This window comes from Gouania willdenowi, chromosome 17 (assembly GCF_900634775.1).
Source record: "Gouania willdenowi chromosome 17, fGouWil2.1, whole genome shotgun sequence".
Lineage (NCBI taxonomy): Eukaryota > Metazoa > Chordata > Actinopteri > Blenniiformes > Gobiesocidae > Gouania > Gouania willdenowi.
In genome coordinates this window covers 12,772,708-12,784,786 of record NC_041060.1, presented here as the reverse complement: position 1 = coordinate 12,784,786, position 12,079 = coordinate 12,772,708, and the positions used below count along the sequence as shown (strand labels likewise).

The window sequence follows — 12,079 nt, the reverse complement described above, 5'->3', positions numbered from 1 at the left end:
TGTATTTAATCCTTTTTTAATTTACATATTTTTTACACAATTATGTATGTTTCCTTTGTTAAAGTTTCTTCTTTTTTTTCACGTGTAATATTTCTTGAGCCTCTGTAGCTGTAGTGATTCCCCCTTGGGATCATTAAATTAAATCTGATTTGGATTTGGATTAGCAGTGTTTTTCAACCTTGAGGTCGTGACCCCATGTGGGGTCGCTTGAAATGTCTAGTAATTGATTAAAGAAAAAAATACTAATTAAAAATGTACTTTACATTTTTGCAATTATTGTTGTTTTTTAAATTGAAATACCACACCCAATCTCAAAAAACTGTATTCTATACTATTACGTCCTCAAATATAAATCTAGTTCAAATAAAATGCACTAAAAATATATCTGAGCTGGCGCATCTTGTCACTTTGTGCACTAATCCTGGCTATTCTGTATTTGTAAAACAGCATAACAAACATGATCAGAAATGATTTCTATAGAAAAAAATGTTTCTGGGGTCACCAGAAATTTGCGATATATAAATGTCACGACCTGAAATATAAATAAATAAGAATAAATGTAAGAATAAATGATTAACAACATCTGCAATGAATGTATCTGTAGCGCCTTATTATTGTGCGGGGTCACTGAATTCTGTTGGTACCGGTTCTCTTCAATGCCTTTTAGCTTGGCATTTGATTGCACTTCATTTTCATAAAACATACTATGTACTTTTATTGATGTATGTGATTACTTAAAAAAAAAAAAAAAGGAAATAATTTCAGAACTTAACAGAATCAGAATCTGTTGTAGAAGTTAAACTTTAACTTTATGTAATTTGACAGTTTCACATACATACCACTTGTTTTTATTATTGGTATTTGAATTACAGTTACTTACCATTTACCTTACTTGCAAGTTTATTTATTTTTTAATACATTGTATTTAATATAATTTTGTACTTGTAAATGTGAAATTTGTAATTATTGATATCGTGATATCTCGTGATGAATATTAGATTGTTTTGAATTGGGATATATCGGGATATATAGTATCGTGACATGCAAAATGGGAATCGTATCGTATCGTCCGATGCATGGCAATGCACACCACTACTTATAAGGAGGTGTTCCCTGGACAGGACTCCAGTCCATCGCTGGGCAACACACAGACAACCACACAAACTTACTGCTACGGGCAATTTAGAGACTCCAGTCAACCTATATTATATTATATTATATTATATTATATTATATTATATTATATTATATTATATTATATTATATTATATTATTTATCACCATCAGTTTTAATATTATAATATCATACATGTAATAATCGGCCAGCATAAAGTTATACAGCAAAATCCAATCTTATTGGTCTTTGGTTTCTATTTCCGGGATATGAGCCAATCGGTGCTCTCCCTCTATGACGCAGCAGTGGTTAGTCACGGTGCGTTGTCAATCGGAGGCCATCCGCCCCACAAAGCCAGGCGGGGGAGCCCCTCTCTCAGCTGCTCGGCACAGCATCACCGCCGAAGAGAACCGAGTGGAGAGAAATGCAAAGGGATGTAAGATGGCAGAGCTACAAATGCTGTTAGAGGAGGAGATCCCCGCCGGTAAAAGAGCGTTGGTGGAGAGCTACCAGAATCTGTCCCGGGTAGCGGAATACTGTGAGAACAATTATGTGCAGGTAAGAGGAGCCGGAAGGCCGCTTTTATTCGGTGAATTTGTCGGCGTTTATCTCCGTCGTGTCTGCGGTGTTTGTAGCAGAAGTGAGTGAAACCACGGCAGCGACAGGAAACGCTGGTTGTACCGACAGCAGAACCTGAAACTGCGACATTAACCGACTAAACCTCCTTTTCCACCCGTGGTGTGAGAACAACCGCGTGTCGGAAACCATCATTTATGGTTCTTTTCTCCGTTTCTGCTCTCCAGTGACGGGCTTTCTCTGCTGGTGGCTTTCAGAGGGTGTGCCGTTGTTATGACTGTGTGGATACTCACTGCTATTACTGATGGATACCTGAGTCTCAGCACAGCATCACACAATTCATACAAAGATATTCACGATATTCATGCATCGATATTGTTTAGAATACAGTTACTACAACACAGACGTGACTTATGAATAAGACAAAACATTATTCTACAAGGTCTAATATAGATTTTGCAAAGAAAAACAGTGTTGAAAAAGAGTTAATGTGCATCCAACCAGTAGGAATTGGTCGATAAGCAAGAGATAGAAGATACTAGGGGTTTACATTGCCATGGATCGGACGATACGATACACAATTTGCATGTCACAATGCAATATATCCAGATACTAAACAATACGATATAAGATATACTGTTAAATATTAGAAAAACATTATTACAAGAAACAAAATATTTGATGCAGATGGCTTCCCTCCAGAAAAACAACAACAAAAATAAAACAATTACAGGTGCAGTAATATATGTCCATGCACATATCACGATATACATTGTGATGTCAATAATTACAAATTTCACCTTTACAATTACAAAAAGGTATGAAATAATACAATTTATTTCATGTATTTTTAAACTCATGAGAGCAAGTAAATGGTAACTAACTGTAATTCAAGTACCAATATCAAAAACAAGTGGTATGTTTATCAAACTGTGAAATTACATTAAAAAAAAGTTTAACTTTTGCTTCTACATCAGATTCTGATTCTGTTAATTTCTTAAATTCTCTTTTTTTTTTAAATTAAAAAGTAACCATACATCTATAAAAGTGCCCAGTATGTTTTATGAAAATAAAGTGTGCTGTGCATATTGTGCAATTAAATGTTTTTTTTTTCTTCTTTTTTTCAAAAAACATGATTACAGAAATCAATTTGGACATTTTTTTTAGATTGATACGGTTATCACACAGTAAAATATATTGATTTATTGCCAAATCAATTTTTTTCTCACACTCTTAGGAGAGATATACCCCAAACTTTGGGAGCATTCTTCACACTGGGCTTAAAGTAAAGAAGGCAAGATAATACAAAGCAAAGGGGTAACGCACGGATCAGTCATTTGTAATGATGTTAATCATGATTTTCTACTAGCTCACGAAACCTACAGCAGCATAACACTACAATTGATTATAAACAATTATAAACACTCTAGGACACCTTTGGGGGATCCAATTTGACCCTCAGGAGAAAGTAAAAATGACAGAGAAAACATGAATCTTTGAGTAAATTACCAATTAGGCCTGGGCAATATATCGACATTCAAGATATATCAAGATATTTTGTTAATTTTCGGCTCATTTTGTATTGAAAAAATAGTTTTATGAGTTGTTAGTTTTGCGGCTTCTCAGAACAGCATGAATAGCTCATTAGATGGATTTTTGAGTCCATCCTAACCCAGGCCTTCCCCTAAACACACATGCTGTCCCTTTTTGGAGAAAAAGCCAAAAGTGGCACATACATATTGTGCAGCTGTTTGTTAATAAATGTGTAATAAATTCAACCCAGAATTGTCTTTCTGGTTTGACTTTATTGAGTTACAAATATCAAGATTTATATCATAGTAGAGAAACAAATATAGAGATTCAAGTTTTGGTCCATATTGCCCATGCAGGCACAGTGCTATTACTCATTAAGTCAGTTGTAGATATATGAAAAATCACAAATTCAGTTAAGCTTAAAAAATATATATATGCTCGGGCTCACAGTTCACCCATGAAATTGAAAGAAAGAAGAACTCAACATTTTCCCTCAAAATATTTCACTAGGTTTCCCTACATTGAATAGAAATTGGTCACAAAATCAATGGAATTTAAAGTGAAGATCCTGCAGGGACTGATATCTGTCACTTTTTGCATGAATATTGCAGGTGCTTTACATATTTATATATTTATACATGGAAGCGCAAGCTAGAGCACAATCATTTTGATATTACTCGTTTTCCTGCCTGTAAACTGGTTTGATTTGGCTGCTTTACTAAAATGAGTTTGACACCCCTGTTCTAGGAAAACTAAAAATATCAAGCAAATCTTTAGTTTAGGTTATGATAATGCTTGCCAGCTTGTTCGTTTAGGAGCTTTTTATGTTTGAGGATTCACAGCACAGGAAATCCCTTGGCCAGAGGGAGCATTTCTCATCAGCTTGGCACTGGTGGAGGGAGGAGCCAGTTGTGTTTGTCTTTGCTTAGGGGGGGTGGGTGGGTGGTGGGGGGCAGCATTGAAGTGTGCCAGCCATGTCCAGCTGGGAGGACTCACACACAAGGGAATACATCTCACGGTTGGCCTGGGAATGACTCTGAAATGTCAGGACAAGCTGAGAGAAGCTGCAAGTAACCATGATGGGGTCAACTTTTATTACAGGCACTGCTGGTGTATGAGAATAATGGTGATTATTGTGAAATACCATTGTCCGTGTGGAGTTTCATGGATTTTTATTAGTTGCATATGTAGAAAAAAATAACGTCTCTGGTACGATCGTGGCTAATGCTTCCAGCCGTGGTATTTCTTACGCCTTTAATACATGTACTAATTTTCTTGTAATATTGGCCATTTCCAATTAAACAACATTGATAAGCAGTCTCTTTTGAAATAGGCAGTGGCTATCCGTATGGTTGCCGTATCAATATACCAACATCCTATCCGTACGCAGCGCCCCTCATTGGCCAGTTTAGGTCATGTGATAGGTCAGTCATTGGCCAGTTTAGGTCACGTGATAGTTCAGTCATTGGCCAGTTTAGGTCACGTGATAGTTCAGTCATTGGCCAGTTTAGGTCACGTGATAGTTCAGTCATTGGCCAGTTTAGGTCATGTGATAGTTCAGTCATTGGCCAGTTTTGGTAGTGTGACTAAGACTAACCCTTACCCTAAACCTAACCCTAACCATAATCCTAAAAATTGTTGCGATATTGGGTTATAACTTAAACCTAACCCTACCCCTCAGATGCTACGTACTTGTACTTTGGTAACTGCACCAATAGCACCAATAGTCCGTACGGCAACTGAACGAACAGACAGTTTCTTTAAAATATTCAAAAAGCCAACGGGGCTCAGCATTGTTTTCTTTTTTAAATTGTGATACCAATGAACATGCCCGATACACTGTAATTACAAATTACATTATACTTTTATAGAGAGCATTCCCTAAGTAAGTTAAAAAAAAAAAAACTGTCCTGTCGTTCTACAAAAAGCCAGATTAGATGATTGTGTTGTACTATAGAAAAGTCACAGCATCAGTGGAAGTGAATAGAATGAATTTAGTGCTTAAAAAAACAAATTGTGAGTGAAAGCCAAACCCCAAATAGAGAAACACAACTTGTAATGGAAACACTATAAAAGGCAGGTTGTTGTTTGTGAGCAATGTGCAAATTTATTCAAGTGACATTGGAAAAGACAAAAACATTTTTGCTGTGGACTGCTAGAGGCATTCATTTGGTGGTCATTATTCATCATTATATATTATTTTTTGGACTTTACATATTTTTTTTGATTTCTCACAGATATCTCATCCCTCTTTTGTAGGTGATTAGGAAAGTCCTGGGCCAGACAAACGGTATATTCATGTTAATTGTAGGGTTTTATCTTGAAAAAAAACATTAACAACATATGCATTATAATATCTTCCCTTGGGTAATGATTTTAAAACTTTAACTAAAATGTAGCATTAATTGAATCAATTAAATCTCTCAGACTCGAGGCTAATTTAGACACGCTCAGACGATTAGTAGGCTGAATAAATCCGATGGGATGTGTAGAATTGATTTATAACAAAAACTGACATCACTAGTGTTTGTTTTCTATTATTTTTTATTTAATATGAACAGGCCTAGATTATCTGATATTTAAACTCCAAAACTCCATCCTCCAATGACATTTTTACATAAAAAAATGCTGACGAGAAAAAAAAAATGTTTTTAGATAAAATGTAATCAACTGTCAAACTGCCATGCACAAATCTAATGTGTTAATAGCAGCTTCATCCTTATTCTTGAATTAATGCAATCATTGTATCGGGCTCTATGTATAGTTTTTATTTTTGCTTTTTAATCATGTATGTATCCTTGCTAGTATTTATTTAATTTCTACTTAAAGCCACTGTAACAAAAGTAATATCCCTCTGGGATTATTAAAGTATTTCTGATTCTATTAAAAAACACATACCTTTCCTATCTTCAGATTTAGCTGAACAAATACTTGTACAAACATGGTGAATGTTGTACTATGTTGTACCGTATGTGAACAGCTTGTAAAAAACTAAAATAAACTTGAATTGGCTCCCTCAAATTACAAACTCCAAAATCTGTTTTTAGACTTCCCCTGACAATAGATGAGGGTCCCACTTGCTTTAACCAGTTCTGAGACTTTGCTAATGAAAAATGACGAGCTCATCATGACAGGAAGGAAGCGAGCAAGTATATAACTTCATTTGTCATGCGGTGCCTGAATATTTAGTATTTTTCCCCTGGCTTAGACACATCAACCTAAACAAAACCCCAGAAAGACGTTTACTTTGTAGATTAAAGGATCTTAGAGAATTAGTGAAGATTTTTCTTTTATCAGGATTGTATTTAACTTTACTTTACTAAAGATCATATTTGGCAACGCATTGCTCACATGTCTTATAAGTAACAAAGAAGTAGAGGTCGACCAATATATCGGGCCGATATATGGACTTTTTTTCAGTATCGGCCATTGGCATGTGCATGGGAGAGGTAGAAGCCAATAGGATAGCCGATATAATAGGATAAGGATATAATATAATCGTGCCTGATCAAATATCCTTATCCTATTATATCCTTAATAGGATAAGGATATTTGTTTTACTTAGTTGTGGTGTACGGGTATATTTAAAGTTCAATAAATGTTAAGAGTTCTATTGGTGTAATTAATTTAATTTCTAATATATACATTTATATCATATGAGTGTTTCAATTGTCTTTCATAATCAATGTGCTTTAAAATAAAGAATATTGGCTTCCAAAATTGGCTTTAGATATTTTATTTTATTTCTAGTACAGTGTGTGTTTGATGTATATTTTGCCATGGATTGACCTATAATTAGTTTACTACTGTCATTTCATTCAGTTTGACTGCTCCAGTGTGAAGCTGCATTATCTCCGGCTTTGTTTGCAAACTATAAAAGTGACAGTGCAGCCCTATTGCTATATAAAGACCAGCAGAAGCAGATGGTTTGTGTAGCCCCAGAGAGCTGTTTGAGCCCTCAAATTACCCTGGCATTTCTACTTTTCTGGCCAAACTCCAATCATGATGCACCACCGGTCCCATTATTGCTTTTGGCTGTCCAATTCCAGTATAAGTTGTGTTTTGCCATAACATTTTGAACGTATTTGTCAGACCCTAACTCAGCTTTACAGTACAGTTCATTTCAAATGAAATTTGCCATAGAAAACTGCCCTCTCATGCTCAAATCCCTGAACAAAAAGAGAGACACAATGGGAAGGTTGCACTTTTACCTTACTGCCCTCTACACTTTTCTCCATTTCTCCCACCCACACATCCTTCCACTGATTTGTCTCTATTTGTCGTTTCCTGTTCATGCAGGCTCAAGACAAGCAGAAGGCTCTGGAGGAGACCAAAGCCTACACAACCCAGTCTCTGGCCAGCGTTGCCTACCAGATCAATGCCTTAGCAAACAATGTGCTGCAGCTGCTGGACATCCAGGCATCACAGCTGCGACGAATGGAGTCGTCCATCAATCACATCTCCCAAGTATGTGTTTTATTAGGAATTTGTAACTCATTTTATAATTAACATTCTTATTATTAGCAATGCTACTTATTTGTAAAATAAGGCAAGGTTCCTTGTTTAACTTCATAGAGTATACATGTTCAACCTTTGCCTAGGTTGGACGAATGGACGTCTTACTCTAAAAACATCAACATACTATATTTTTTAAAATTCTGTTCTTTTTAGAAATATTGTATCAGGTTTTTTTTTTTAGAAAATATTGTTTTTCAACTCCTGTGAGGAAACAAAATGAACAAAGAAAACCTTAATTAAACAAAAATGTATGTGAAATAGGGCTATATTGATATACTGTATACAGTATATATATATTTTTATAGCTTATTTTGTTTTAAAATACTTGTTTTGACGAGTCGCTGCTTTCAGGTCCTAACCCTAACCTTACCATTAACAAGCCACACTACAGAACTCACTCACACGTGCTGTCCCTTATTGGAGAAAAAGCCAAAAGTGGCACATTTTGTGCAGCTGTTGGTTAATAAAGGAGCTTGTGTGGCATTTTACATTAGAAAATTTAATGAGGAATTGTCTTTCTGGTCAGACTTCATTTGAATAAAAATTATCATGATTTATATCGTATATCGCCATTTGGACAAAAAATATTGAGATATGAGTTTTGACCCATATCGCTCAGCCCTAATGTCAAAATAAAAATGTAATTCAAAACCGTGTGTAAACTACAATTAAAAGTTAGATATAAGTTGCACTAACATGGATTATTCTGACTGCTCCTTTTTAATTATTTATACATTGTCATATAAAGATGTATGAGAGCAGCATTAATGTCACCCAGTTTCCCTTCAGGGATTAATGGTTTACTGAATATGAGCAGGTTTATTGACTACGTTTTGATCAACTTCATTTAAATTGTCCTGATGACATCATTTCAGACCGTAATGGTTAGAAAAAAATAATTGACACAAGGACGCATCATATTTTTCACCACTAGTGGCCAGAATATTTTACAGTATTAAAAGCTATCAAGTAATCATTAACCTACGATGTTTAAGACTATATTCAATTCAATTCAACTTTATTTATGTAGTGCAAATTACAACAAAGTCAAACTCTACAATCCCTGGTATTGGTGTCATTCGCCTTATGTCACTTTCCGCGTTTATAACAGTGGATTTTGTTTTTATTTGTCGATTCCGTGATTCTGTTTGCGATTTTGTCAACATGGAAATCATAGGGCCCTATATGTCATCCAGATAAACTATCACCCCATACCCCTCCCATAGACACTCATAAATCAAACAAAGGATTAAAGAAAATTGGTTTTTAGATGCAGTTATAAAAGCTTTCTTTAATGCAACATGGACTTTTTGTTACTACTGCTAATCCTTTTAATAACAGATGATCTCATTGGAAAAAGTCCCATACTTAATACTTGTTAAACAAGTGTGAACACTTGCTCCAAATTTAGAGCAGTTCCAGTTCCAAGCAAAGTCAGCAAATCTTTCTTTAAACGTTGACCAACACAACTTCCTTTTATTTTTTTTCCATCAAATGTCAGTCTTTAAGGGCCTATATTATGAAGCTAGATGACCTCTTATCGCGCTAACTTCCAGGATTTAATCAGTGTGTGCTGGACTACGAAGCTAACGTCTTACGGAGCGAAAACACCATGGAAACTTATGCTGAACAGCTAGCCTGTTTGAGAGCTGAATTTGCTCTGGCTAGGATTTTAGCGAGTGATAAAGTCCCACCTCCTGACCAATCAGTTCTCATAGAAAGCGAGCTGTCCAATAAAAGGTGATGTGTGAACACAGCTGTCAGATCCACAAAGCATCGATGCAATCCTTTCATTTACCGATGACATCCTTTAGAAAAGATCTAGATTTATATCTGATGGACTGATCTACAATCAGCTGATGAAGCCTATGTATTGATCGTATGCGCGGACGGGTGAAGTCATTATAATTAATACAATTAATTAATTAATTATTGCACAGTATAACGATTGAAAAAATCGCACAGTTTATCCCAGCCTTGAGGTGGGTCTGCCCAGTGCTCTCTCTTTTCCTCTCTGTGCTCTACACGTGGTGCTCACCCCACCCATCACCCATCATCCACTAAAGGCCTCATCCTCTCCCTCTGTGCTTCATTAAGCCTGTCAGGGATGAAGTGAAATCCTGACACCAGCACTCTCGTCTTGTTACAGTGCTGCACACAGTGTAATTTCATTTTATTAAAATATCATATAAATAATGGGTAAATGAGCCAGAGGTTTTGACAGAAATGACAGCTATGCTATGCTTATAATGGAAATGAAATTAATAATCTGTACATGTTTTCCGAAATTCATCATCTAAGCAGGTTATTTGAAATGTGGGAAACTAAAGTGAAAAAAGCCAAGACAACCATCACTAAATCATTTTTAAATATTATATCTTATGTGGTAAACTATGAAGTGTAAATGTATGATTAAAAACTATTCAAAAGAAATGCTGCTTTCAAAGTAAAAAATAAAATCACACGACATTGCCTTTACATTTTTCTTCTTTACTTAGTGTTGGGGTAGGTAGTATCACGTGTGTGAAACATGCTTTGTGTAAATAGACTTTAAGAGGGAATGAGAGTGGGATTTGTACCTTTCACATTAAAACCAATACCATTTACATGGGAACCTGTATTGGTACTCACTGGTACCAATTTTTGATAGTTCTGTGTGTGTTTGTGTTAATAAATGTTAATTTGTTTAATTATAAAATTAGATTTAAAAAAAAGTCAATTTAACATATTTATTTCCCAACGTATAAACTATAATACAACAAATATATCAAAACAACATCCAATTGTTTGTTTTGTAACATTGCAGTTTTTTCTTAATAAAGTACACATTTAAACCCAGCTCTAGCTTATCTATCAAACTATCTTAAACCCTAACCCTGTTTATTTATTTATTATTTATTTCTGTAATTCAGTTTTTTTTGGTTTTTTTCTCCAAATATTTTCTATATTCTGTATTTTTATTATTTCAACCCTGTTTGCTGCTTTTTTTTTTCCTTTCTGGAATGCTGCTGGAACATGTACTTTCCCTGACAGAGCCTTCCCAAGGGATTAATAAACTCTATCTAATCTAATTTACCTATTGCTTTTCTTTCCCTTCTGGTAAAATTGTCTGATGGGATCCATTAAAGGCAAATAAGTTCAAAATGAATCAGCAAAATAGGATGAAGTAAAAATAGGTAAATGTTTAATATTTTACAAATTAGTATTACAAATGAAAAATGGAAAGTGATGCAAACTTTTTGGCTGTGAACGACACGTTTATCTTCGTTTCGTTTTTCCTGTACTGTGTCGTGCAGTCATTGAGTTCAGTCAACCAAAGAAGTTCTAATGATAAAAAAGCTACAAGAGAAAAACAAGCCTCAGTTATACAATTGCATTTTCCTGTAATAGTGCATTTTATCGCCAACCTCTTTTGATTTGACTGTGATACAAGCATAATCTCACTTTGAGTTTCTATTCTTTTTCCCATCTGACTGTTTGCCTTCTGATTCAGCTCCATTTAGTCATTCATCAGCTTGGTGACCCATTTGAGCCGCTTCTATTAACATTTTATCAGGATAAATCCTCACAAATGCTGGGTCGACTCGACACAGTAAAATAAGGCTGACTAAATACATGATGGTGCAGTTTTAATCACATTGTTGCAACAGAATATTGTGTAGGAATGGTTCAGTGAGTCTAAAAATGACTGTGTTGCTCATCACAGGGAATGAATGTTTGTAAAAACATAGGTTTACACAGTTTAAACTACTGTGCAGCAGCAGCACAGCATCACCATCTGTTCTCAGACACACTGCTGCAGCTCTCCAGCAGACAGCCAGATGTTTATTAGAGTAAAGAGATTACCCAAGAAAATTGGGGGAACGCAGACGAGCAGCAGAGACCAGTAATTAGGTAACAACAGCTATTGTGTCACATGGCTTCACTAAGATTTCAGTGTCCTCCGATACCCTCAGAAAAAGTGGCTCTGTAGCACTTTTTGAACTTAGCCATCCTCCTGTGTTTTAAATGAAATGATTCTTATAGATAAATGTATGTCTGAGAAGGAGACTTTTAATCATGTTATTGTTGATTTCATGTTTTTACTGCTGATTTTAAATGTTCTAATTGATTTTTAAACTGTTGAATGTTTTCTGTTGCACTTTTTATTCATGTAAAGCACATTGCATCGCCTTGTGTATGAAATGCGCTATAAAAATACATTTGCCTTGCCTATTTTGTGGAGGTTATAAGAATGGTTTTGTGTTTTAGATGGGTGAATTGTAGGGGTGAGTATTGGCAAGAATTTTGCAATACGATACATATCACGATACTTTGGTCATGCTACCATATGATTGT

At 35.3% G+C, this 12,079-nt stretch overlaps 1 protein-coding gene across 4 annotated transcripts in view; it reads left to right on the top strand.

The window, feature by feature from the left end:
- The first annotated feature begins 1,437 nt into the window (after positions 1 to 1,437).
- Positions 1,438 to 12,079, top strand: part of LOC114479193 (abl interactor 1-like) — a 28,741-nt gene continuing 18,099 nt past the window's right edge. For all 4 annotated transcript variants that reach the window (XM_028472743.1, XM_028472742.1, XM_028472745.1 and 1 more), the window contains exons 1-2: positions 1,438 to 1,672; positions 7,523 to 7,690. In XM_028472743.1, coding sequence (XP_028328544.1) covers positions 1,556 to 1,672; positions 7,523 to 7,690 — 285 coding nt within the window. In that variant the 5' untranslated portion in view covers positions 1,438 to 1,555. The remainder of the gene's footprint in view (positions 1,673 to 7,522; positions 7,691 to 12,079) is intronic.